The sequence below is a fragment of the Giraffa tippelskirchi genome, chromosome 2, assembly GCF_054371585.1.
Source record: "Giraffa tippelskirchi isolate mGirTip1 chromosome 2, T2T-mGirTip1v1.2.pri, whole genome shotgun sequence".
In the NCBI taxonomy this organism is placed as follows: domain Eukaryota; kingdom Metazoa; phylum Chordata; class Mammalia; order Artiodactyla; family Giraffidae; genus Giraffa; species Giraffa tippelskirchi.
Genome location: NC_137276.1, coordinates 136,607,555 through 136,630,331, shown reverse-complemented (window position 1 = coordinate 136,630,331; position 22,777 = coordinate 136,607,555). Strand labels below are relative to the sequence as shown.

General features: G+C 38.7%; 1 protein-coding gene across 1 annotated transcript in view; it reads left to right on the top strand.

Annotated features, from left to right (window-relative positions):
- WDR49 (WD repeat domain 49) overlaps positions 1-22,777 on the top strand; it is a 152,923-nt gene that overhangs the window by 71,485 nt on the left and 58,661 nt on the right. Inside the window, exons 7-8 of the mRNA XM_081573649.1 lie at positions 4,061-4,294; positions 22,160-22,324. Of these exons, the coding sequence (XP_081429775.1) occupies positions 4,061-4,294; positions 22,160-22,324 (399 nt within the window). The remainder of the gene's footprint in view (positions 1-4,060; positions 4,295-22,159; positions 22,325-22,777) is intronic.

Here is a 22,777-nt window from a genome sequence, read left to right as displayed (position 1 = left end):
ACCAGGCCTCCTTGTCCATCACCAACTCCCGGAGTTGACTCAAACTCATGTCCATTGAGTTGGTGCTGCCATCCAACCATCTCATCCTCTGCCCTCAATCTTTCTCAGCATCAGGGTCTTTTCAAATGAGTCAGCTCTTCACATCAGGTGTCCAAAGTATTGGAGTTTCAGTTCAACATCAGTCCTTCCAATGAACACCCAGGACTGATTTCCTTTAGAATGGACTGGTTGGATCTCCTTGCAGTCCAAGGGACTCTCAACAGTCTTCTCCAACACCATAGTTCAAAAGCATAAATTCTTTGGCGCTCAGCTTTCTTTATAGTCCAACTCTCACATCCATACATGACTACTGGAAAAACCATAGCCTTAACTATTACAATATTGTAAAGTAGTTAGCCCCCAACTAAAATAAAAACAAAACAAAACAAAAAAACCATAGCCTTGACTATATGGACCTTTGTTGGCAAAGTAATGTTTCTGCTTTTTAATATGCTGTCTAGGTTGGTCATAACTTTCCTTCCAAGGAGTAAGTGTCTTTTAATTTCATGGCTGCAGTCACCATCAGCAGTGATTTTGGAGCCCCCCAAAATAAAGTCTCTCACTGTTTCCACTGTTTCCCCGTCTATTTGCCATGAAGTGATGGGACCAGATGCCATGATCTTAGTTTTCTGAATGTTGAGCCTTAAGCCAACTTTTTCACTCTCCTCTTTCACTTTTATCAAGAGGCTCTTTAGTTCTTCACTTTCTGCCATAAGCACAGTCTGTCTGCCCTTCTCCATCAGAGGGCAGACAGACTAAAAACCACAATCACAGAAAACTAATCAGTCTAATCACATGGACCACAGCCTTGTCTAACTCAATGAAACTATGAGCCATGCCGTGTAGGGCCACCCAAGATGAATAGGTCATGGTGGAGAGGTCTGACAGAATGTGGTCCACTGGAGAACGGCATGGCAAACCACTTCAGTATTCTTGCCTTGAGAACCCCATGAACGGTATGAAAAAAGCAAAAAGATAGGACACTGAAAGATGAACTCCCCAGGTTGGTAGGTGTCCAGTATGCTACTGGAGATCAGTGGAGAAATAACTCCAGAAAGAATGAAGAGAAGGAGCCAAAGCAAAAACAACACTCAGTTGTGGATTTGACTGGTGATGGAAGCAAGGTCCAATGCTGTAAAGAGCAATATTGCATAGGAACCTGGAATGTTAGGTCCATGAATCAAAGCAAATTGGAAGTGATCAAACAGGAGATGGGAAGAGTGAACATCGACATTTTAGGAATCAGCGAACTAAAATGGACTTGAAAGGGTGAATTTAACTCAGATGACCATTATATCTACTACTGTGGGCAAGAATCCCTTAGAAGAAATGGAGTAGCCATCATAGTTAACAAAAGAGTCTGAAATGCAGTACTTGGATGCAGTCTCAAAAATGACAGAGTGATCTCTGTTCATTTCCAAGGCAAACCATTCAATATCATGGTAATCCAAGTCTATGTCCTGACCAGTAATGCTGAAGAAGCTGAAGTTGAACAGTTCTATGAAGACCTACAAGACCTTCTAGAATTAGCAACAAAAAAAGATGTCATTTTCATTATAGGGGACTGGAATGCAAAAGTAGCAAGTCAAGAAATACCTGGAGTAAGAGGCAAATTTGGCCTTGGGAGTACAGAATGAAGCAGGGAAAAGGCTAATAGAGCTCTGCTAAGAGAATGCACTGGTCATTGCAAGCACCCTCTTCCAACAACACAAGAGAAGACTCTACACATGGACATCACCATATGGTCAACACCAAAATCAGATTGATTATATTCTTTGCAGCCAAAGATGGAGAAACTCTATATGGTCAGGAAAAACAAGACCAGGAGCTGACTGTTGTTCAGATCTGCTGCTGCTAAGTCGCTTCAGTCGTGTCCGACTCTGTGCGACCCCATGGACGGCAGCCTACCAGGCTCCCCCGTCCCTGGGATTCTCCAGGCAAGAACACTGGAGTGGGTTGCCATTTCCTTCTCCAGTGGTTCAGATCATGAACTCTTTATTGCCAAATTCAGACTTAAATTGAAGAAAGTAGGGAAAACCGCTAGACCATTCAGGTATAATCCCTAACGATTATACAGTGGAAGTGGGAAATAGATTTAAGGGACTAGTACTGATAGACAGAGTGCCTGATGAACTATGGACGGAGGTTCAGGACATTGTACAGGAGACAGGGAGCAAGATCATCCCCAAGAAAAAGAAATTCAAAAAAGCAAAATGGCTGTCTGAGGAGGCCTTACAAATAGCTGTGAAAAGAAGGGAAGCGAAAAGCAAGGGAGAAAAGGAAAGATCTACCTATTTGAATACAGAGTTCCAAAGAATAGCAAGGAGAGATAAGAAACCCTTCCTCATGATCAGTGTAAAGAAATAGAGGAAATCAATAGAATGGGAAAGACTAGAGATTTCTTCAAGAAAATTAGAGATACCAAGGGAACATTTCATGCAAAGATGGGCTCAATAAAGGACAGAAATGGTATGGACCTAAGAGAAGCAGAAGACATTAATAACAGGTTGCAAGAATACACAGAAGAACTGTACAAATATCTTCACGACCCAGATAATCATGATGGTGTGATTACTCACCTAGAGCCAGACATCCTGGAATGTGAAGTCAAGTGGGCCTTAGAAAGCATCACTACGAACAAAGCTAGTGGAGGTGATGGAATTCCAGTTGAGCTATTTCAAATCCTCAAAGGTGATGCTGTGAAAGCGATGCACTCGATATGCCAGCAAATTTGGAAAACTCAGCAGTGGCCACAGGACTGGAAAAGGTCAGTTTTCGTTCCAATCCCAAAGAAAGGCAATGCCAAAGAATGCTCAAACTACCGCACAATTGCCCTCATCTCACACGCTAGCAAAGTAATGCTCAAAATACTCCAAGCCAGGCTTCAGCAATATATGAACTGTAAACTTCCAGATGTTCAAGCTGGTTTTAGAAAAGGCAGAGGAACCAGAGATCAAATTGCCAACATCCCCCGGATCATCGAAAAATCAAGAGAGTTCCAGAAAAACATCTATTTCTGCTTTATTGACTATGCCAAAGCCTTTCACTGTGCGGATCACAATAAACTACGGAAAATTCTTCAAGAGGTGGGAATACCAGACCACCTGACCTGCCTCTTGAGAAATCTGTATGCAAGTCAGGAAGCAACAGTTAGAACTGGACATGGAGCAACAGACTGGTTCCAAATAGGAAAAGGAGTACGTCAAGGCTGTATATTGTTACCCTGCTTATTTAACTTATATGCAGAGTACATCATGAGAAATGCTGGGTTGGATGAAGCACAAGCTGGAATCAAGATTGCTGGGAGAAATATCAATAACCTCAGATATGCAGATGACATCACCCTTATGGCAGAGAGTGAAGAAGAACTAAAGAGCCTCTTGATGAAAGTAAAAGAGGAGAGTGAAAAAGTTTAGTCACTAAGTCATGTTTATTCTTTTGTGACCCCATGGACTATAGCCTGCCAAGCTCTTCTGTCCATGAAATTTCCCAGGCTAGAATACTGGAGTGGTTTGCTCTTTCCATCTCCAGGGGATCTTCCTGACCCAGGGATAGAACCTACATTTCCTTCATTAGCAGATAGATTCTCTACCACTGAGCCACCTGGGAAGCACTGTGATTATACTGGACTTGTCCAAATCAATCAGCATTATCTCTCCATCTCAAAGGCCTTAATTTATGGCATCTGTTTTGCCATATAAGATAGCATTTTCACATTTTCCAAGAATTAGCACATGGATATCTTTGGAGACAATTATTCTTCCTAGCCCAAGCACCTACTTAATGCAAACATTTTTCTGAGGACTGAGACAAAACAAAATCCCTTCCCTAGAAGAGATTACAGTTGAGGAAATACTGAAACAGAGAATGGAAATACAAAAAATGTGTTCTATGAGATAAGGACGAACAGTTAACAGTGCTATAGGGAGCCTGCCTGAGGTTGAGGGTGAGCTAGAGAAAATTTGGTTAGAAAATCAGAATTATTCTTGACATAGTCATATGACTGTTACTTTTCCTGCAGGTTTTGAGACTCTGGGATATTCAGCATCAACTGTGCATCCAGAGGATCTCTTGCTTTTTCCCCAAGAGTCAGGACTTCAGGTGTCTCTTCCACTTTGATGAAGCCCATGGACGACTCTTCATCTCGTTCAATAACCAGCTAGCTTTGCTGGCAATGAAAAGTGAAGCCGGCAAGAGGGTGACAAGCCACAAGAAAGCAGTCACTTGTGTACTTTACAATTCAGTCTTGAAGCAGGTAACGATGCTTTTCTGTCACCCTCCTAACATGTGCCCACATCCATTTCCCTAATTCAATCTGGGGACAAATATAGAAAAGGAAAGGTGGGAAAGAAATGATTTAAGCTGTGTGCTTTTCTGCAATAATGTGTATTCAGGTGGATTTGGAGAGTAATTTCATTTTCAACCAGCAACCACAGCAGCACTGATAGAGTTACTCGGAGGAAGTATTCCAGCTAAAGCAAACACAACATGGAATGTAATTGAACTTATCTTTGTTACCCGCTAGTTTGGCTCTTGATGCCAAATGCAAGTGAACCTGGCTGTAAAATTCCCTTTTATGCACACCATCACCATCCCCCTGTATCCCTGTGGAAAGATCTGAAATATGCATGAAATGTAATTAGCAAAGATCCATTTTGCCGGCACAGTTTAGGTGAGTGGCTCGCTGTGGCAGCCCGGAATGTATTCATAATAAAATGATTCTGTTAAATGTGCTGCCACTTGGTATGCAGCTCGAGTGTTGTTTGTCTCCCCACCACGTTAATGACGCTTTGCAGCCTTTGCTTATGGGAGCGCTCCCTGCATGTCAATGAGAAAATGGGCTGCTCTGGAGTGGAGATGCCACAGGGACCACAGCCCTTCTTAGAGGACAGAGAGGGCCAGCCTGTGGGTATCGTGGAGGGAGTGGGCACCCGTGGAGCTTAGTCTGTGGCCTTGATCACCCCAGGCCTGATAGTCACAGCACAGCAGGAGCCAAGCCAACAGCCAGTATCCAGCTTGTGGCCGATTAAACAATAACTTCAGCCCATCCTTCTTTCCTTTCTGCAGAAGCTTCTGCATCCACGCAGAAATGAGTAGTTCAGATGGTGTGCAACAGGAGGAAAGGCCTTTGTTAGTAATGAGTAGTGTGTCATGTCACCACTTCAAATACTCTGCTGGTTATTCTAGGAGATAAAAGTCCTTTACAAAACAATCCATTTTGAATTCCATCTGTGGGGGAAACATTCCCTAGTAAATGTTTTATTGAACTTTATGAAGGCAGCCAGTTAATTCGGCTCCCTGGTGGCCACTGAGAGATATATTTGTTTCCAGAAGAATGTTCTGCTAAGTGAGATTTGTAGAGTTAAAGTGCTAAGTTTATATGTAGATGTTATGATCCTATATTGCCTGACCATAAGATGAGAAATTTTCCATGAGGAATTCAGGAAATAAGACACAAATAATGTCTGGAATCTTCCGTTTGGAACATGAAGATAAAGCCAAAGTAACACAAGGATGTGCAAGTTATAGGCAACAATAGAATATGCATATGTGGAATATCACATGCAAAGAATCTCTGTACAAATGAGTTGGATATTGATGCCCCTTTTATTTCTGAGATCAAAAGTATAAATAATTAAATGCAATGTTAAAGTGTATATAAAGTACATAGAGCTGTGTATCATACAGAAATGTTTCCTATTATCAGCTAAACTATGGAGAAACAGTTTAACATCGTGTAACATTTATAACTGCAAAAAATATATGTTGCAGTCAAGTACAAAGGAAACAATATCACCCACAGACCCATCAGCCAGTGATAACTGATCATTTCAAAGTAGTTAGATAAAACAAATAAAACTGTTTTGAACAAGTGTCAGGTGCCAGGAATGAGGGAACAAAGATTCACATACCACAAAATTTCTTTGCCCCCGTAGTTCAAGGAGATTCAGATAAAGAGAATCTTCCCAGAGCTCATTGCTGGACAGGTGCTCATTACAGGATTGTGGGGTGAAATCAGGGGGCCAGACACATGACCCACTCACAAAGAAACAATGGAGTCAAGTAAAATGAAGGGAGGAGAAAGCAAAGTGCTATCCTTGGAAAGAGGACCATTCTACCTGGGGCTGGGTGGGTGACAGTTTAGCACAGCCTTGAAATCTCCAGTGGGAACCTCTGAAAGGAGAGAATGAAGTAGCTCCAGACAGACGGTACAACATTGCCACCCATTTGAGCACAAACAATGCATTTTTTTTCAGGGAGAGGGTTTATTCCAGTGTGACTAGTTTGTGGATACTTAGCGAATACTGGGAGACTTGAGACAGTGGAGGGAGCTTAGAGTCAGATTGTGAATACCATTCACTCAATGAACCAAGGTCTAGTCTTGGAAAAATATAGACTTGAGGTTAGAACAGCAGTTCTCACAGTGTGATCTCAGATCTCTGGGGAAGTCAGACCCTTTCAAAAGATCTTCAAGATCAAAGTTATTTTCATCATAATATTAATCTGTTGTCCACTTCTTCCACTCTCATTGTTTCATGAGTGTACAGTGGTGTTTCCTAGAGGCTATGTGATGATTGATGGCACAATGTGCTTTTGTATTTTTGTGTTTCAACAATTTCTCAGTTTAAGTTTCTAATATGGTAAATATATGTGTTTATCTGTCTTGTCTTTATCTCTGTCTCCCACATAAATAGAAGCTATTTGGATTCTTCAATACTTTTAATAGTGTAAAATGTGTTTGTAGATGTCATATAAGCTGAAAAAGAGAAAATTTCTGACTTATCCTAATGATGTGCTTTCGTAAAACAGGTGATGTTTCAGTGCATTTTGCATCTAGACATAGTTAGGCTAAATGTAAATAGGCATTATCAAATCTTGACAATGATATTCACTATTTTTCCCATTGAAATAATTTACTTTTTGAAAAACAATACTTGCTTATTACAAGAAATTAAAATAATGCTGTAAAGTTCAAATAAGGAACTAAATATTGCTGAAGTATCATCAACAATGTTCTAAATACCTCTCTGTGCATCGACTATTTCACCTGAATATTTTTCTATAACCTACATTTTACTCTATAACATGATGGAATTAATTCCTTGTTCCTAATGTAGATCTCCTTCATCATTTTTAAAAAGCAGCACAGAGTCCCGCTGTATGTGTATCATAATTTACTGATCCATTTGCCTTGATGAGCATTTTGCTATTATGAATTTCTTTATGCATAAATATACTCACACTCATGACTTTATCTCTCTAAGGCAAAATCTTAAGAATGCATTTCAAAGTTAAAATATATGTCTGTGAGATAATTTTGTACACAAATTGCCTCCAGAATCTTACTATGTTACCCAATCTTGAAGAGTAAACACATTAATCACATAAAGAGACATGTGAGACCGTGACTACCTGGCAGCCTCTGGCAGGACTCCTGAGATCTCTGACAGTGTTCCTGTAATTCACCATGGGATGTTGTCTTTGAAAATTTGAAGATTAGACCTTGTTTACTTTATCCAGAGTAGTGTTTATTTCTTGAGGACCAACTCTTATACAAGAAACATGATGTCAATCATTCATTTAAAATGGGGCTGGAGTATAATTTTTTAGTGACAGTGCATATCCTGTCCTCTTTTCTGCACACGATTTTGGGGGAATTGTGATGTTTGAGAGTCTAACCAATTCAATACATAGGTCCTTCGGGAATTGTAAAATCCGAGTAGAGGGAAGTGGACAAGCTTGAGGGAAATTTATGTCCACTTTACAAGACATTATGCCTCTTTAGTGCTTGTATTCAGGGCAAAATCAATAAGTTTCTCCTTTGAACAGAAGTAGATGAACACTGATGAAAACTTTCTCCTTGCCTGCTTACTGCTAGGTTCCAAGTGACTTTTGTTAATGTGGCTTTTCTTCACTGGTCAGATTAAGGCTCTACTTGGTTACATGTCAATACTGAGGCTATGAGCTCTGGTCACTTATTGAAGACATAGGAAATGCCTTAGTCTTAAGGGTAGATCAAGGAACTACCCTGGTGTTCCAGTGGTTAATACTCCATGCTTCCACTGCAGGGGACCCAGGTTCGATCCCTGGTTGGAGAACTAATATTCTGCTTGCCAACATATATACACACTTACATGCATGTGTGTGAACATGCACACACATGTTTATTTAAAAGTGATTGCTTGGAAGGAATACCACATTTCAGTGTTACAAAACTCAAAAAGACAAAGGGTATACAGTAAAAATTTCCTTTTATCACTGTTTCTACCTACCAGTTTCCTTTGCTGGAAGCAACTAGTTCATAAGATCCATGAGCACCCTTTAAGGGCTGTTGTATTCATACACAAGTAAATATGTTATTTGCTGTCACAAATATGTATACTCTCTTTTAAATAGATGTGTATAATAATATTCTTAATATTTAAGAATATTAATTATGTGGCTTTTACACAAACAGTAGTATGTTATATGCACAGCAACACTGCTCTGTACATTGATTTTCCACCCAACAATACAGCCTAATGATCATTTTATTTATCTCATTACCCAGGATATCCTCTTTCTTTTTGACAGCTGCATGGTATTCTATTTAATGGGTGTGCCAAATGTTATTAATCAGTTTTTATGGACATTTAGATTGCTTCCAGTATTTTTGTTTTACAGATAATGTAGTAATTTTAAACCTTGAATGCACAAATTTTGGCACTAGTGAGGAAACATCTGTAAGATAAATTTCTAGAACTGGAATTACTGGGTCATAGACTGTGTCAGTAACCTTGATAAATATTTTCAAATTATCTGCATAAAATCTGCATTTAAATCAATCACATGGTAAGAAATGACCCTTTCCTCAGCCTCTCTCATTATCCCTGTTTCAGCTATTTTTTAAAGAACACTTTTTTAAAAAAACTTTTTTTAAAAAGAACATTTTTAGGTTCACAGCAAAATTGAGATGATCTGGAAAATAGTTGGACACAACTGAAGTGACTTAGCACACGTGCACACACGAACAATACTGAGTCCTCCTAAGCATGAATCTGGAATATCTCTCATTTAAATAGTCTTTTATATCGTTCCTCAGAGTTTTGAAGTATACCTCATATAGATCTTATACATATTTTGTTAGACTTATATGTATTTCACTTTTGTGGATGTTAATGTACATTGTATTGTGATATTATTTTTAAATTCGACTTGTTCATTGCTGCTCTATAGGAAAATGATTGACTTTTGTGTATTAACTATGTAACCTGCAATCTTGCAGTAATTGCTTCTTAGTTCCAGGAGAAGTTTTTGGTCAGTTCTTTAAGATTTTCTACATAGAAGACTGGGCTTCTGCAGTGGGTCAGTGGTAAAGAATCCACCTGCAGTATAGGAGACATGGGTTGGATCTCTGGGCTGGGAGGATCACCTGGAGAAGGAAATGGCAGCTCACTCCAGTGTTCTTGCCCGGAGAATCCCATGGACAGAGGAGCCTGATGGGCTATGGTCCATAGGATTGCAAGAGTCAGACACAACTGAAGCAACTGAGCATGCTTGCATGCACATGGAGGATCATGTCATCTGCTAACAAAGACAGTTTTATTTCTTTCTTCCCAAACTTTGTAACTTCCCACCCGCCCCCGCTCTTTTACTTCTCCTACTGCATTATGCCCAGCTTCTGTATAATGTTGAAAAGGTATAATGAGAGGGAACATCCTTGCCTTGTACCTGATCTTAGTAAGAAAGCTGCAAAGTTCTCACTATTAAGTATGATAGTAGCTGTACGATTTTTGTAGATTTTTTTTTAAGTGAAGGAAATTTCCCTCTATTCTTATTTTATGAGAGTTTTTAATCATAAGTGGGTGTTAGATATTGCCACGTGCATTTCTTTTTTTATCTGTTGATATAATCATGTGATTTTACTTTTTCATATCAGTTCAGTCTCTCAGTTGTGTCCGACTCTTTGCGACTCCATGGACTGCAGTACACCAGGCATCCCTATCCATCACCAACTATTGGAGCTTGCTCAAACTCATGTTTATCGAGTCGGTGATGCCATCCAACTATTTCATCCTCTGTTGTCCTTTTCTCTACCTGCCTTCAATCTATCACAGAATCAGGGTCTTTTCTAAGCCATCAGGTGGCCAAAGTATTGGAGCTTCAGCTTCAGCATCAGTCCTTCCAGTGAATATTCAGGACTGATTTCCTTTAGGATTGACTAGTTTGATCTCCTTGCAGTCCGAAGAACTCTCAAGAGTCTTCTCCAACACCACAGTTCAAAAGCATCAATTCTTTGATGCTCAGCTTTCTTTATTGTCAACCTCTCACATTCATACATGACTACTGGGAAAACCATAGCTTGGCCATAGGGACTTTTGCTGACAAAGTAATGTCTCTGCTTTTTAAAATGCTGTCTAGGTTGGTCACAGCTTTTCTTCCAAGGAACAAGCGTCTTTTAATTTTATGGCTGCAGTCACCATCTGCAGTGATTTTGGAGCCCAAGAAAATAGTCTGTCACTGTTTCCATTGTTTCCCTGTCTATTTGCCATGTCCTAAAACATGATGCTGTGAAAGTGCTGCACTCGATATGCCAGCAAATTTGGAAAACTCAGAGTGGCCATAGGACTGGAAATGGTCAGTTTTCCTTCCAATACCAAAGAAAGGCAATGCCAAAGAATGCTCAAACTACCGCACAATTGCACTCATCTCACACACTAGCAAAGTAATGATCAAAATTCTCCAAGCCATGCTTCAACAGTACGTGAACTATCAAATTCCAGATGTTCAAGTTGGATTTGAATAAGGTAGAGGAACCAGAGATCAAATTGCCAACATCCCTGAATCATCAAAAAAGCACGAGAGTTCCAGAAAAATATCTACTTCTGCTTTATTAACTGCACCAAAGCTTTTGACTGTGTGGAAAATTCTTAAAGAGACGGGAATACCAGTTGACCTTACCTGCCTCCTAAGAAATCTGTATGCAGGTCAGGAAGCAACAATTAGAACTGGACATGAAACAACAGACTGGTTCCAAATCCAGAAAGGAGTATGTCAAAGCTGTATATTGTCACCCTGCTTATTGAACTTATATGCATACTATACACACAAAATGCCAGGCTACATGAAGCGAAGAGCTGACTCATTTGAAAAGACCCTGATGCTGGGGAAGATTGAAGGGGGGAGGAGAAGGGGACAGAGGATGAGATGGTTGGGTGACATCACCGACTTGATGGACATGAGTTTGAATAAGCTCTGCAGGTTGGTGATGGACAGGGAAGCCCAGCATGCTTCAGTCTATGGGGTTGCAAAAAGTTAGACATGACTGAGTGACTGAGCTGAACTGAACTGATGGGACCAGATGCCATGATCTTTGTTCTTTGAGTGTTGAGTTTTAAGCCAGCTTTTTCACTCTCACTTTCATCAAGAGGCTCTTTAGTTCCTCTTTGCTTTCTACCATAAGGGCGGTGTCATTTTCATATCTGAGGTTATTGATATTTCTCCCAACAATCTTGATTTCTGCTTGTGCTTCATCCAGCCTGGCATTTTGCATGATGTACTCTGCATATAAGTTAAATAAGTGGGATGACAATATACAGCCTTGATGTACTCCTTTCCCAATTTGGAACCAGTCTGTTGTTCCATGTCCAGTTCTACTTGTTGCTTGTTGATTTGCATACAGATTTTTCAGGAGGTGGGTAAGGTGATCTGGTATTCCTATCTCTTTAAGAATTTTCCACAGCCTGTTGTGATCCACACAGTCAAAGACTTTAGTGTGGTCAGTGAAACAGATGTTTTTCTTGAATTCTCTTGCTTTTTCTATGATCCAATGGATGTTGCCAATTTGATCTCTGGTTCCTTTGCCTTTTCTAAATCCACCCTGAACATCTGGAAGTTTTTGGTTCATGTACTGTTGAAGCTTAACTTGGAGAATTTTGAACATTACTTTGCTAGCGTGTGAGATGAGTGCAATTGTGCTGTGGTTTGAACATTGTGTGACATTGCCCTTCTTTGGAATTAGAATGAAGACTGAACTTTTCCAATCCTGGGCTACTTCTGAGTTTTCCAGATTTGCTGGCATATTGAGTGCAGCACTTTAACAGCATCATCTTTAGGATTTGAAATATCTCAGCTGGAATTCCATCACCTCCACTAGCTTTGTTCATAGTGATGCTTCCTAATGCCCACTTGAGTTCACACTTTAGGATGTCTGGCTCTAGGTGAGTGATCACACCATCATGGTTATCTGGGTCATGAAGATCACTTTTGTAAAGATTTTCTGTGTATTCTTGCCATCTCCTCTTAATATCGTCTGCTTCTGTTAGGTCCATACTGTTTCTGTCCTTTATTGTGCCCATGTTTGCATGAAATGTTTTTTTGGAATCTCCAATTTTTTTGAAGAGATCTCTAGTCTTTCCCATTCTATTGTTTTCCTCTATTTCTTTGCACTGATCACTGAGGAAGGCTTTCTTATCTCTCTTTGCTATTCTTTGGAACTCTGCATTCAGATGGATCTATTCTTCCTTTTATTCTTTGCCTTTCACTTCTCTTCTTTTCTCAGCTATTTGTAAGGCCTCCTCAGACAGCCATTTTGCCTTTTTTTCATTTCTTTTTCTTGGGGATGGTTTTGATCACAGCCTTGTGTACAATGTACTAAACTCTGTCCTTAGTTCCTCAGTACTCTATCAGATCTAGTCCCTTGAATCTATTTGTTACTTCCACTGAATATATGTAAGGGATTTGATTTAGGTCATACCTGAATGGCCAAATGGTTTTCCCTACTTTCTTCAATTTAAGCCTGAATTTTGCAATAAGGAGTTCATGATCTGAGCCACAGTCAGCTCCCAGTCTTGTTTTGCTGACTGTATAGAGCTTCTCCATCTTTGGCTGCAAAGAATGTAATCAATCTGATTTTGGTATTGACCGTCTGCTGATGTCCATGTGTAGAGTTGTCTCTTGTGTTGTTGGAAGAGCGTGTTTTCTGTGACTTGTGCGTTCTCTTGGCAAAACTCTGTTAGCCTTTGCCCTGCTTCATTTTGTATTCCAAGGCCAAACATGCCTGTTACTCCAGGTATCTGTTGACTTCCTACTTTTTCATTCCAGTCCCCTATGATGAAAAGGACATCTTTTTATTTTTTATTTTTTGGTGTTAATTCTAGAAGGCCTTTGTAAGTCTTCATAGAACCATTCAGCTTCTTAAGCATCAGTGATTGAGACATAGACTTGGATTACTATGATATTGAATGGTTTGCCTTTGAAACAAACAGAGATCATTTTGTCGTTTTTGAGATTGCACCCACATACTGCATTTTGGACTCTTTTTTGACTATGAGGGCTACTCCATTTCTTCTAAGGGGTTCTTACCCACAACAATAGATGTAATGGTGATCTGAATTAAATTCACCCATTCTGGTGAATGATATGATGATATTGCATTAATTTTATGATGATATTGCATTGATATGATCGTTTGCATTAATTTTCAGAAGTTGAACCAATCAAATGCTTCTTATACTTTGATTTGAAATTATTTTGTTGATCATTTTTGCTACTTTGTTCATGAGGATATAGATCTATACTTTTCTCTACTTGTATGTCTTTGTCTGATTTTGGTAATGCTGGTCTCATAAAATGAGCTAGGAAGTATTTCCTCTGCTTCTTTTCCCTGAACAAGATTGTATAGAGTTGGCATAATTCCTTCCTTAAATGTTTGGTAAAACTCATTAATGAATCCCATCTGCTGCTTTCTGTTTTGGTACACTATTAGCTATTGTTTTAATTTCTTTAATGTATATATAGGCTTCTTCAGACTCCTTCTTGTGTGAGTTTGGACAGATTATGTCATTCAACAAGTCATCTAGGTTATCAACTTTGTAAGCATAGAGTTGTTTAGCATATCTCTATAATCCCTTTAATGTGTATGGGGTCTTGGGTGACGTTCTCGCTTTGACTTCTGATGTTGGCAATGTGCATTTTTTGTCATTTTTTCTTACTTAGCCTGGATAGATCACCAATTTTTAATTTTTTTTTCCAAGAACAAGCTTTTGGTTTCATTAATTTTAATCATTTTTGATTTTTAATTTCATTGATTTCTAATTTTATTTTTTATTTTCTTCTCTTCTGCTTATTTATATTGTATTAACTCTTTTTTTCTACTTTTGTGAGGTAGAATTTTAGATGATTGATTTTAAATCTTTTTTTCCCCCTAATACATGTATATAGTGCCATAATTTTTCTTCTAAGCACTGCTTTCTCTGACTTGGGGCTTAGAAGAAAATCTCATAAACTTTGATAAGGTATATTTTCACTTTCATTTAGTTAAAAATATCTTAAAATTTCTATTGATGTTTCTTCTTTGATCCATGCTTTATTTGAAATGTGTTCTTTAGTCTCCAAGTGTTTGGGGGTTTTCCAGTTATCTTTCTGTATATATTCTGAGTTTAATTTCATTTTGATCTGCGATCAGACACTGTATGGTTTTTATTCTTTTAAATTTGTTAAGGGGTGTCTTATGACCCCAAATGTGGTTTATCTAGATGAATTTTCCATGAGAGTTTGAGAAAAATGTGTGTTTTGCTGCTGTTGGGTGAAGTAGTCCATAGATGTCAATTATATTCAGTTGATTGATGGTGTTGTTGAGTTCAACTACATCTTTACTGGTTTTCTGCATAGAACGGGTCTTTCCATTTCTGATAGAGGGGTGCTGAAGCTCCTACTATAACAGTGGGTTCATGTATTTCTCCTTGTAATTCTACAAGTTTTGCTGCACATAGTTTGACAAAGGTTTTAGACATATACACATTGGAGATTGTTATGTTTTCTTGGAAAATTAACCTTTGTCCTTATGAAATGCCCTGCTCTATTCTTAATAACTTTCCTTGCTTTGAAGCCTGAACATGAAGTGAAAGTGTTAGTCATTCAGTCGTGTCCGACTCTTTGAGATCCCATGAACTGTAACCCACCAGGCTCCTCTGTCCATGGTATTTCCCAGGCAAGATTACTGGAGTGGGTTGCTGTTTCCTCCTCCAGGGCATCTTCGCAACCCAGGACTGAACCCCCATCTCTTGCATTGCAGGCAGATTCTTTACCATCTGAGCCACCAAGGAAGCCCACTTCAGAACCTTCAGAGGACAAAGGCTCTGAAGTCTGGTTTTTCTGAAATTAATACAGCTACTTCTGCTTTATTTTGCTTAATGTGAGCATGACACACCTTTCTTTATCCTGATCTATAACCTCAAAATAATACTTATAAACTTGTGGGAGCTCCCTATGATCAGCTCCTCAGAAATTTTGACTCTCAGACTTGTCCACTTTGAGCTTCCAGCAATCCATCAGTTACAGTTCTGATTTTCCTATCTCAGCTCCCTTCTCCAGGGAGTTTTGGTTCAAGAGTTTCTGCTCTGGTAGGTTGTGATTTTCTCGATCTGCTTGTTGGTCTCTCCAATTTGGAGAGCAATGATCTGCCCTGTGACCTTGTTTCTTGGAGTGGTCTAAGAAGAGTTGTTGATTTTTCAGTTTGTCCAGCTTTTTACTCATTGTTAGGATGGAATGAAAACTTCCAAGCATGTGGCACCAGGAACTGCAAGTCCAATGCAATCTCAACTATTTTGGGAAGTAGTTTTTTTCTCAGCAATTTTTCAGACGGAAGGAGGTGGTAAGGTTTTAGAGTCAGAGTTTCCTAATGATTTCCACTGAGCAAGTAATTTAATTTCTTTAAGCAAAGTTTCTTATCTATAAAATAAGAGTTTATAATACCTTCCATGTAGATTTTCTTTCAAGGACAAAGGGTCTTGTGTATAAAGATACACAGAACAAAGCAGGAGTAAAAGCTAAATAAAGACTAGCCAAAAAAAGGGAAGTGGTGCCTTTCTGATCTCATACCCTAATCCCTGTGTGTGCCTGGTCATTTGGGGAGTATTTTGAACACCTGAATAATGAGCACAGATGGTCACAGCCCATGGCCCCTCCCCTGATTTACATTGCCTAAGCCTTGCTGGCCTCCTTGCTAGTCCTTGAACATGCTAAGGACACTCTGTCTTAGGACCTTTGCATTGCTGTTTCCTTTGCCTGGAACTCTCTTCACCCAGGTATCTGCATGGCTCCCTCCTTCACCTTAGTCATGTCTTTCTTCAAATAATTCCTCAGAGAAACCTCACTGAGCCCCCAAGTTTGTACCCACTCCCAGTGATCTCTGCCTTCTTCTTGGTTATAGTTTTCTCCATAAAGTTTTTCACTGTTAAATATTGTGTGTGTGTGTGTGTGTGTGTGCACGTGCACACACATGCATGTATGTATGCATGCCTTTTTTGTCTTTTAGTTGTATCGCTTCCAACCTTCCTCCACTAAATATAAGGGCAGGAATTTTTCACTGTTGAATCACCAGTGCCTAGATCTCGTGCCTTGCATACTGTTGTTGTTGTTTAGTCGCTAAGTTGCATCTGACTCTTTTGTGACCCCATAGACTGTAGCCCATAGACAGAGGAGCCTGATAAGCTACAGTCCATGGGGTTGCAAGAGTAGGACCCTACTTAATGACTAAACCACCACCATCAGACAAGAATACTGGAGTGGGCTGCCATTTCCTTCTCCAAGAGATCTTCCCGACCCAGGGATCGAATCCGTGTCTCCTGCATTGGCAGGATGATTCTTTACCACTGAGCCACCAGAGAAGCCCTTGCATATTGTAGGGGTTCAGTAAACTCAAGGAATGAATCTAAGAAGTCCAATTATAAATTAATCTTGAAAGAGATGATATCTTACAAATAAGATTTATAAATGGAGAATGATGTCCTTAAAATATTTGCATTCTTTGTCTGTACCAGTCCTCTGAGATATTATTATTCTCCTCACCTCACTACTTACTGAGTTGTAACTTCTAGAGATTTGATGCAAAATAGAAATAAAAGCGGTAACCTGCTTTATATTATGGGACCATAAACAGCACTGACTTAAAAAAAATAAAATTATGAACATCAATTCAATCAAATGTCCTGATCCCTTGGTAGGCAAGCAACATCTGCTGCTGCAATTCTGTAATTTTTTATTCTTCTTGCCTAGACCTAGAACTTGAGATGCATATAAAAGAGACTAGAAGTGCTTATTGTTGTTGAAATAGCAACAAGACATTCAGGGGGCATGGATAGCGCCTCCCATCTCTTACAATTGTCTGATTGACTGTGACAGCTTCAGATGAGAGAGACACAAAGACCTATATATGCCTAAACAGCTATTAACTCAGGTACATAAGGTGGAGCATTCCTCCATCGGAATGATTTGCTCACGAGGTCCATTTGCACTGAAGTGTAGTTATTAGGACCATGCTATTTTCTGCTCTGCAGATGCCAAGGCTCGGTCCTCAACAGTTAAGTTCTCATCTGATGAGAAGCAGTTAGGAGTAAAGTGGAAACTTAAAGGGACTTCGTATCATCAAAATGTGGCATATAAATGTGATGCCAATACTTATTTCTGGGTTTTATCATTGATAAAAAACATTTTGCTAAAAATACAGTCTTCATCGTCCGATAGTCAAACCTCTTCATCTGCCAAGTGATGTGAAACATGCTTCTGTCTCACTAGTCTTTGAATGTCTTTTAATTTGTCTTGTTATTCTTGTATTCTGATATTGTCATAGTGAGAGCAGATTCTGGTTAATACTGGATGTGTGTTTGTGACATAGTCAGTCCTTATATTTCAACACATGGTTTTTCTGAACACTGCGCCTTAAGGCAGATTGCCATAGAGTGAAATCTGACTGGCTGTACACTGTTGTCATTATTGATTCAGATTTCATGAGAAATTGTGAAATGACTGGAGAGAGGTGATGAAAAGTGATGAATGGTATGTTGGGGCTCAGCCGGTTAAGGCAGAGGAAGGGGAGTATAAAGCAGCAAAAAGCGAAGGTTCCTAACTTCTGGTTGAACGTCTGCATTACATAAAAGTGGTGGGTGGATGATGAGATGATTTGCAATGTGAATGAGGCCAGTCTTGAGCAAGTAAGCACATCTTTCTTTGAACATAGTTTACTTTCTTTTTCTTTTCTTTTTTGTTTCTATCAAAGAATATCCATTTTTTAGTACTGAAGTGCTTACCATATAATAGATAAATGAATATTTTTGAATAGAGGGTTCCCAGGTGGCTCAGTGATATAGTATCTGCCTATCAAACAGGAGACGCAGGTTCGATCCCTGGGTTGGGAAGATCCCCTGAAGTAGGAAATGACAACCCACTCCCACTCCGTATTCTTGCCTGAGAAATCCCATGGACAATGGAGTCTGGTGGGCTGCAGCCCATGGGGTCTCAAAAGAGTCAGATATGACTTAGGAGCTAAACAACAACAAAAAATTCCCTAACCTTTCTTCAAAGATCACTATGAAAAATTTCCCTTGAGGGGACATATGTATGCCTAAGGCTGATTCATGTTGATGTTTAACAGAAAACAACAACATTCCATAAAACAATTATCCATCAACTAAAAAATAAATAAATTAAAAAAAGAATAAAGGCAATTAATTAAAAATTTTTTTTCACTTGTTTGGAATATTGTCTTCATGACTTTGTCTTTAATGAATACAATCCAAAGTCTTAAGCAATTATGTGCAAAATCTCATGTGATATAATTTTAAATTTCAAGGTTCATCTAAAAAGCCAAATGTAACTGTCTACATTCACTCTTATGGCTGGAAGAAATCAAGTCATTAAATATTTTTATTAAATTGGTTTGGATATGAAAAGTGACATGAATTCAAATAATAGGTCAAGTTATTAAGCTTAAATAGAATAGTAACACTAGCTAACTTTTATGAAGTATTTATTGTATGCTATATACTGTGCTAAGTGCTTTACAAGTATTTGCTTACTTAAACCTCTTAAAAACGGTTTGAGGGATAACTATGATTCTCTCTGGTTTATAGGTGAGGAAACTGAAGCTTATAGAGATTAAGTAACAAATCCAAGTTTATACACTGACATTTAAACTGAAACATGCTGGCTCCAGGCCCAGTACTTAACCACCATGCATATTGCACAAACCAAAGCAGATAGAAACACAGTTACATGGAATGGTAACTAAAGTGTTACATCATATTATTATGAAGATCCCGGTCATTTGCTTTAGAAGTTACACTCTAGGCTATGTGGCAGCCTGGATGGGAAGGTAGTTTGGGGGAGAATGGATACATGTTTATGTATGATTGAGTCCCTTCACTGTTCACCTGAAACTGTCACATCATTGCTAATTGGCTAAATACTCTGATACAAAATAAAAAGGTAAAAAAGAAAGTTTGTATAAATTTAGTAAGTATGGATGTTAGAGATATTGATATAGGTATAAATATGTGTTTGTGTGTAGAGATAAATAAAACTCAAGTGTATTCAGGAAAAAAAAAAAGGGTCTCCATTCATTCAGTCTAACATCTGCTCAGCCTGAAGTGGAACCACCTGTTAGTTTATTAAATTGTAGAATTAATTTATGTGGAAATAAGAGAGGAGGGGGAAAGGAGGCTTTAATTCATACCAAAGGGAGGAATGTATATATATATATAAAGAAATAATGCTATAGTTTAATAATGGGAATTACCCCACTCCAGTATTCTTGCCTGGAAAATCCCATGGATGGAGAAGCCTGGTGGGCTGCAGTCCATGGGGTCGTGAAGAGTCGGACACGACTGAGCGACTTCACTTTCACTTTTCACTTCCATGCACTGGAGAAGGAAATGGCAACCCACTCCAGTGTTCTTGCCTGGAGAGTCCTAGGGACAGTGGAGCCTGGTGGGCTGCCATCTACGGGGTCGCACAGAGTCGGACACGACTGAAGTGACTTAGCAGAAAACACTGAAGCTACTTTTGGTTCACTTGAGAGAAAATGTGTAGCATAGATATAGTTTTACATCATTTAAGAAATTTTCTGATTGAGAGCTGTAATATCAGGGGAAAAAAAGGGCTGCAAGAGCTCCCATGCGAATAATCAGCTCTTTGTTGAGGTATAAAGGTTGTTAAACGGTGGCCCTTTCATTCAATCCTTCTTTTTTTGCTCCTGGGAACTACTGCTTTAGGTGAGCATCTCTACCTTGACTATAACAGCAGCCTCTGAATGGTCTTCTCACAACCTGTTTGTTTTCTACACTGTTGCCAGAGGTATCTTCACAAACTAACTAATAAAAAATGCACTTTTTCTCTTCTCCTTATTAAAACAAAGAAATCATTCTTAATTTTATTTTGAGTCATACATGCCACTGATAACCGATGAAAGATATGAACCCTTTCCCAGTTAACAACAACAAAAAACTTTATACACGCTATTATTCCTTGACATTGCTCACTAAAGATTTCAAATATCTGTTGCTAGTTTGCATCCTCATCTGATATTTCATCATTTATCTTATTGTCTGCACTCTGGCTTCATGACACTTCTTACTGTTTCTCATGCTTGAGAGAGACTCCAAGTTCTCTCTTCTAAGCACTTTAATTATCTAGGGTACAATGATGAAATAGAGGAAGGCTTTTGATGTGTCTGTCATAGAAGGTCCAAGATTTAAACCTTGTTATAAGCTTGGGAATGGTACTTAGCTGATTAGAATCTCAATTTTATCATGGTAGAAAGAGAGTGATAACATAATTTTCCAGCGTTTGTATAAAGGTCTAGTGAGATAGTGAATGTAAAGGGCTTGGCACTCATTGTTCCTACCTTCAATCCCTGATTGAACCTCCTTACATTTTATCCCCATCCCACACTCCAGTGAATGGATTTGAGGTTTTACTCTCTGTGTCCCCAGATCACAGAATGCTGATACCTCTGTACTTATAAGATTGTTGGGCATTTATTTATTTCTTGTCTGTTTCTCTCTCTAGCCCAGTAGCACTTGAACCAGGCTGCATACTTAAATAACCTTTATAAATCCCACTGCTGGTCCAATTAGTCCAGTTGGTCCAATTCCAACTCTGATCTGGTCTGAAATTGTGATTTTTAAAGTGATTCTAGTGTACAAGCCTGGGCTACAGGCCCCTTGAGAGCAGAGATTCATCAGTGAAGTTCCACTGCTCACATTGAGCTGGTGCCCAGTGGATGTTCAATGAATGCCTGTAGGGTGAATGAATGAATGAATGAATGAGTGAATGGATGAATACATGCGTAACAGCCAGTTATCTAGGTCTTCTGAACATGCATTTGATAAATTTTAACCCATTTAATTATGAAAATGTGACACTCTAGTTTAACAAATTCCTGATAAGTTTATATTTATACATTGGCAATCAATACATAAGTGGATCAAGTTATGCTTTAAATTTTTAAAAAATCTAGATATTGCTTCAGGCAATTTTCTACCTACATATTTCTATGTTTAGTGGTCTTTTGTTTTTTCTTTCATTCCTTTGCTTCCCTATGTCACATAAGCAAGGTAATTTTAACCTATAAATCTCTTAAAGGGCATCTAAATACCTAAAGCTTAAATAAGCAGTCTACTTGCCACTGTTAAGTTTCTTACTGTGGGACTAGTACATGTAATCCTATCCTTGCATTTGTTTTGTTGCCTTCCTCTTGGAGTGTATATGCAGATTTATATTCAGTCTTCCTGTATTCTTTGTTTTTAGTGACCCATCAATAATTATGTTGATTGTGAAAATATATGCAGTACCTTGAGGAAAGGAACTAATGGTGTTAGAAGCAGTAGTTCTAGTAATCTGCTGATATGAACTTTTCCCCATAATGGCTGGTGGTACTTTCTCTTCTGAATGCTAAATGAAAGCTGACATGTAATAAAAGGTTTATTTTCATCGTGTGAATAGTGTCAGAGCATCATGACTGATAAAATCAACTTTCTCATCTAAATGTGAAAGATTTATAAGTTTATTTTCAGTAGGATTCGATTTCAGGATGGTCTCTAGACACTAAGCTGAACAGTGGGTAAGGGAAAAAGATTCCTATCTTTCCTGATAAAGAGAATCATGACTTCATTACTTCAGTTCTGGCCTAGAAATTGAAATGTTATCAGCTTAACAAAAGAAAGCAAATACATTACAAAAATGTCTGTAACTGTTGGTGGAACTCACTAGCGGAAATGCACAGGCTGGATATTTTGGTTGAAATAAAAATGGTGGATTCTGGGACTATATTTAATTTCTCTACAATGTTATTTTCTTGTAGGTAATCAGTTCTGATATGGGGTCGACCGTTTCCTTCTGGATGATAGACACTGGGCAGAAAATCAAACAGTTTACTGGTTGCCATGGCAACGCAGAAATCAGCACGATGGCCCTAGATGCAAATGAGACGCGGCTTTTGACTGGCAGCACAGATGGGACCATAAAGGTGTGAACACAGTGATGCTTCTTTATCCAGATAGGAGGGGGCTAAAACACTGTGCTAGGAGATACAGCTTTGGCTCTATCTGTGTTGGTATTTTTGGTCTTGGAAGAAAAGAGATGAGACAAGGATGAGCTAAATAACTCAAACCATCTAATAACAAAGCTGTTAGGAAAATAAACTTCTGTGGAAAAATGAATAAATGATTTTTCTGAATAAATTATTTAGAATCAAAGCACAGCTTGTCTTACTCATTTCAGAAAGCCTTTTCCAGTGTTCTGGAGAGAGGACCACTTTGGGGAATAAGAGGCCTGAATACTTTTCGTGTGCTTTAGCTAATGTCTTTGGTTTCATTTTTCTCAGTTTATAAAATGAGAAATCAGGGCAAGTACATAAACTTTTAAAATGACATGAATGCAAGTTTTTCAGAAAATGAGTATCTTGAAATCAACCTATTTT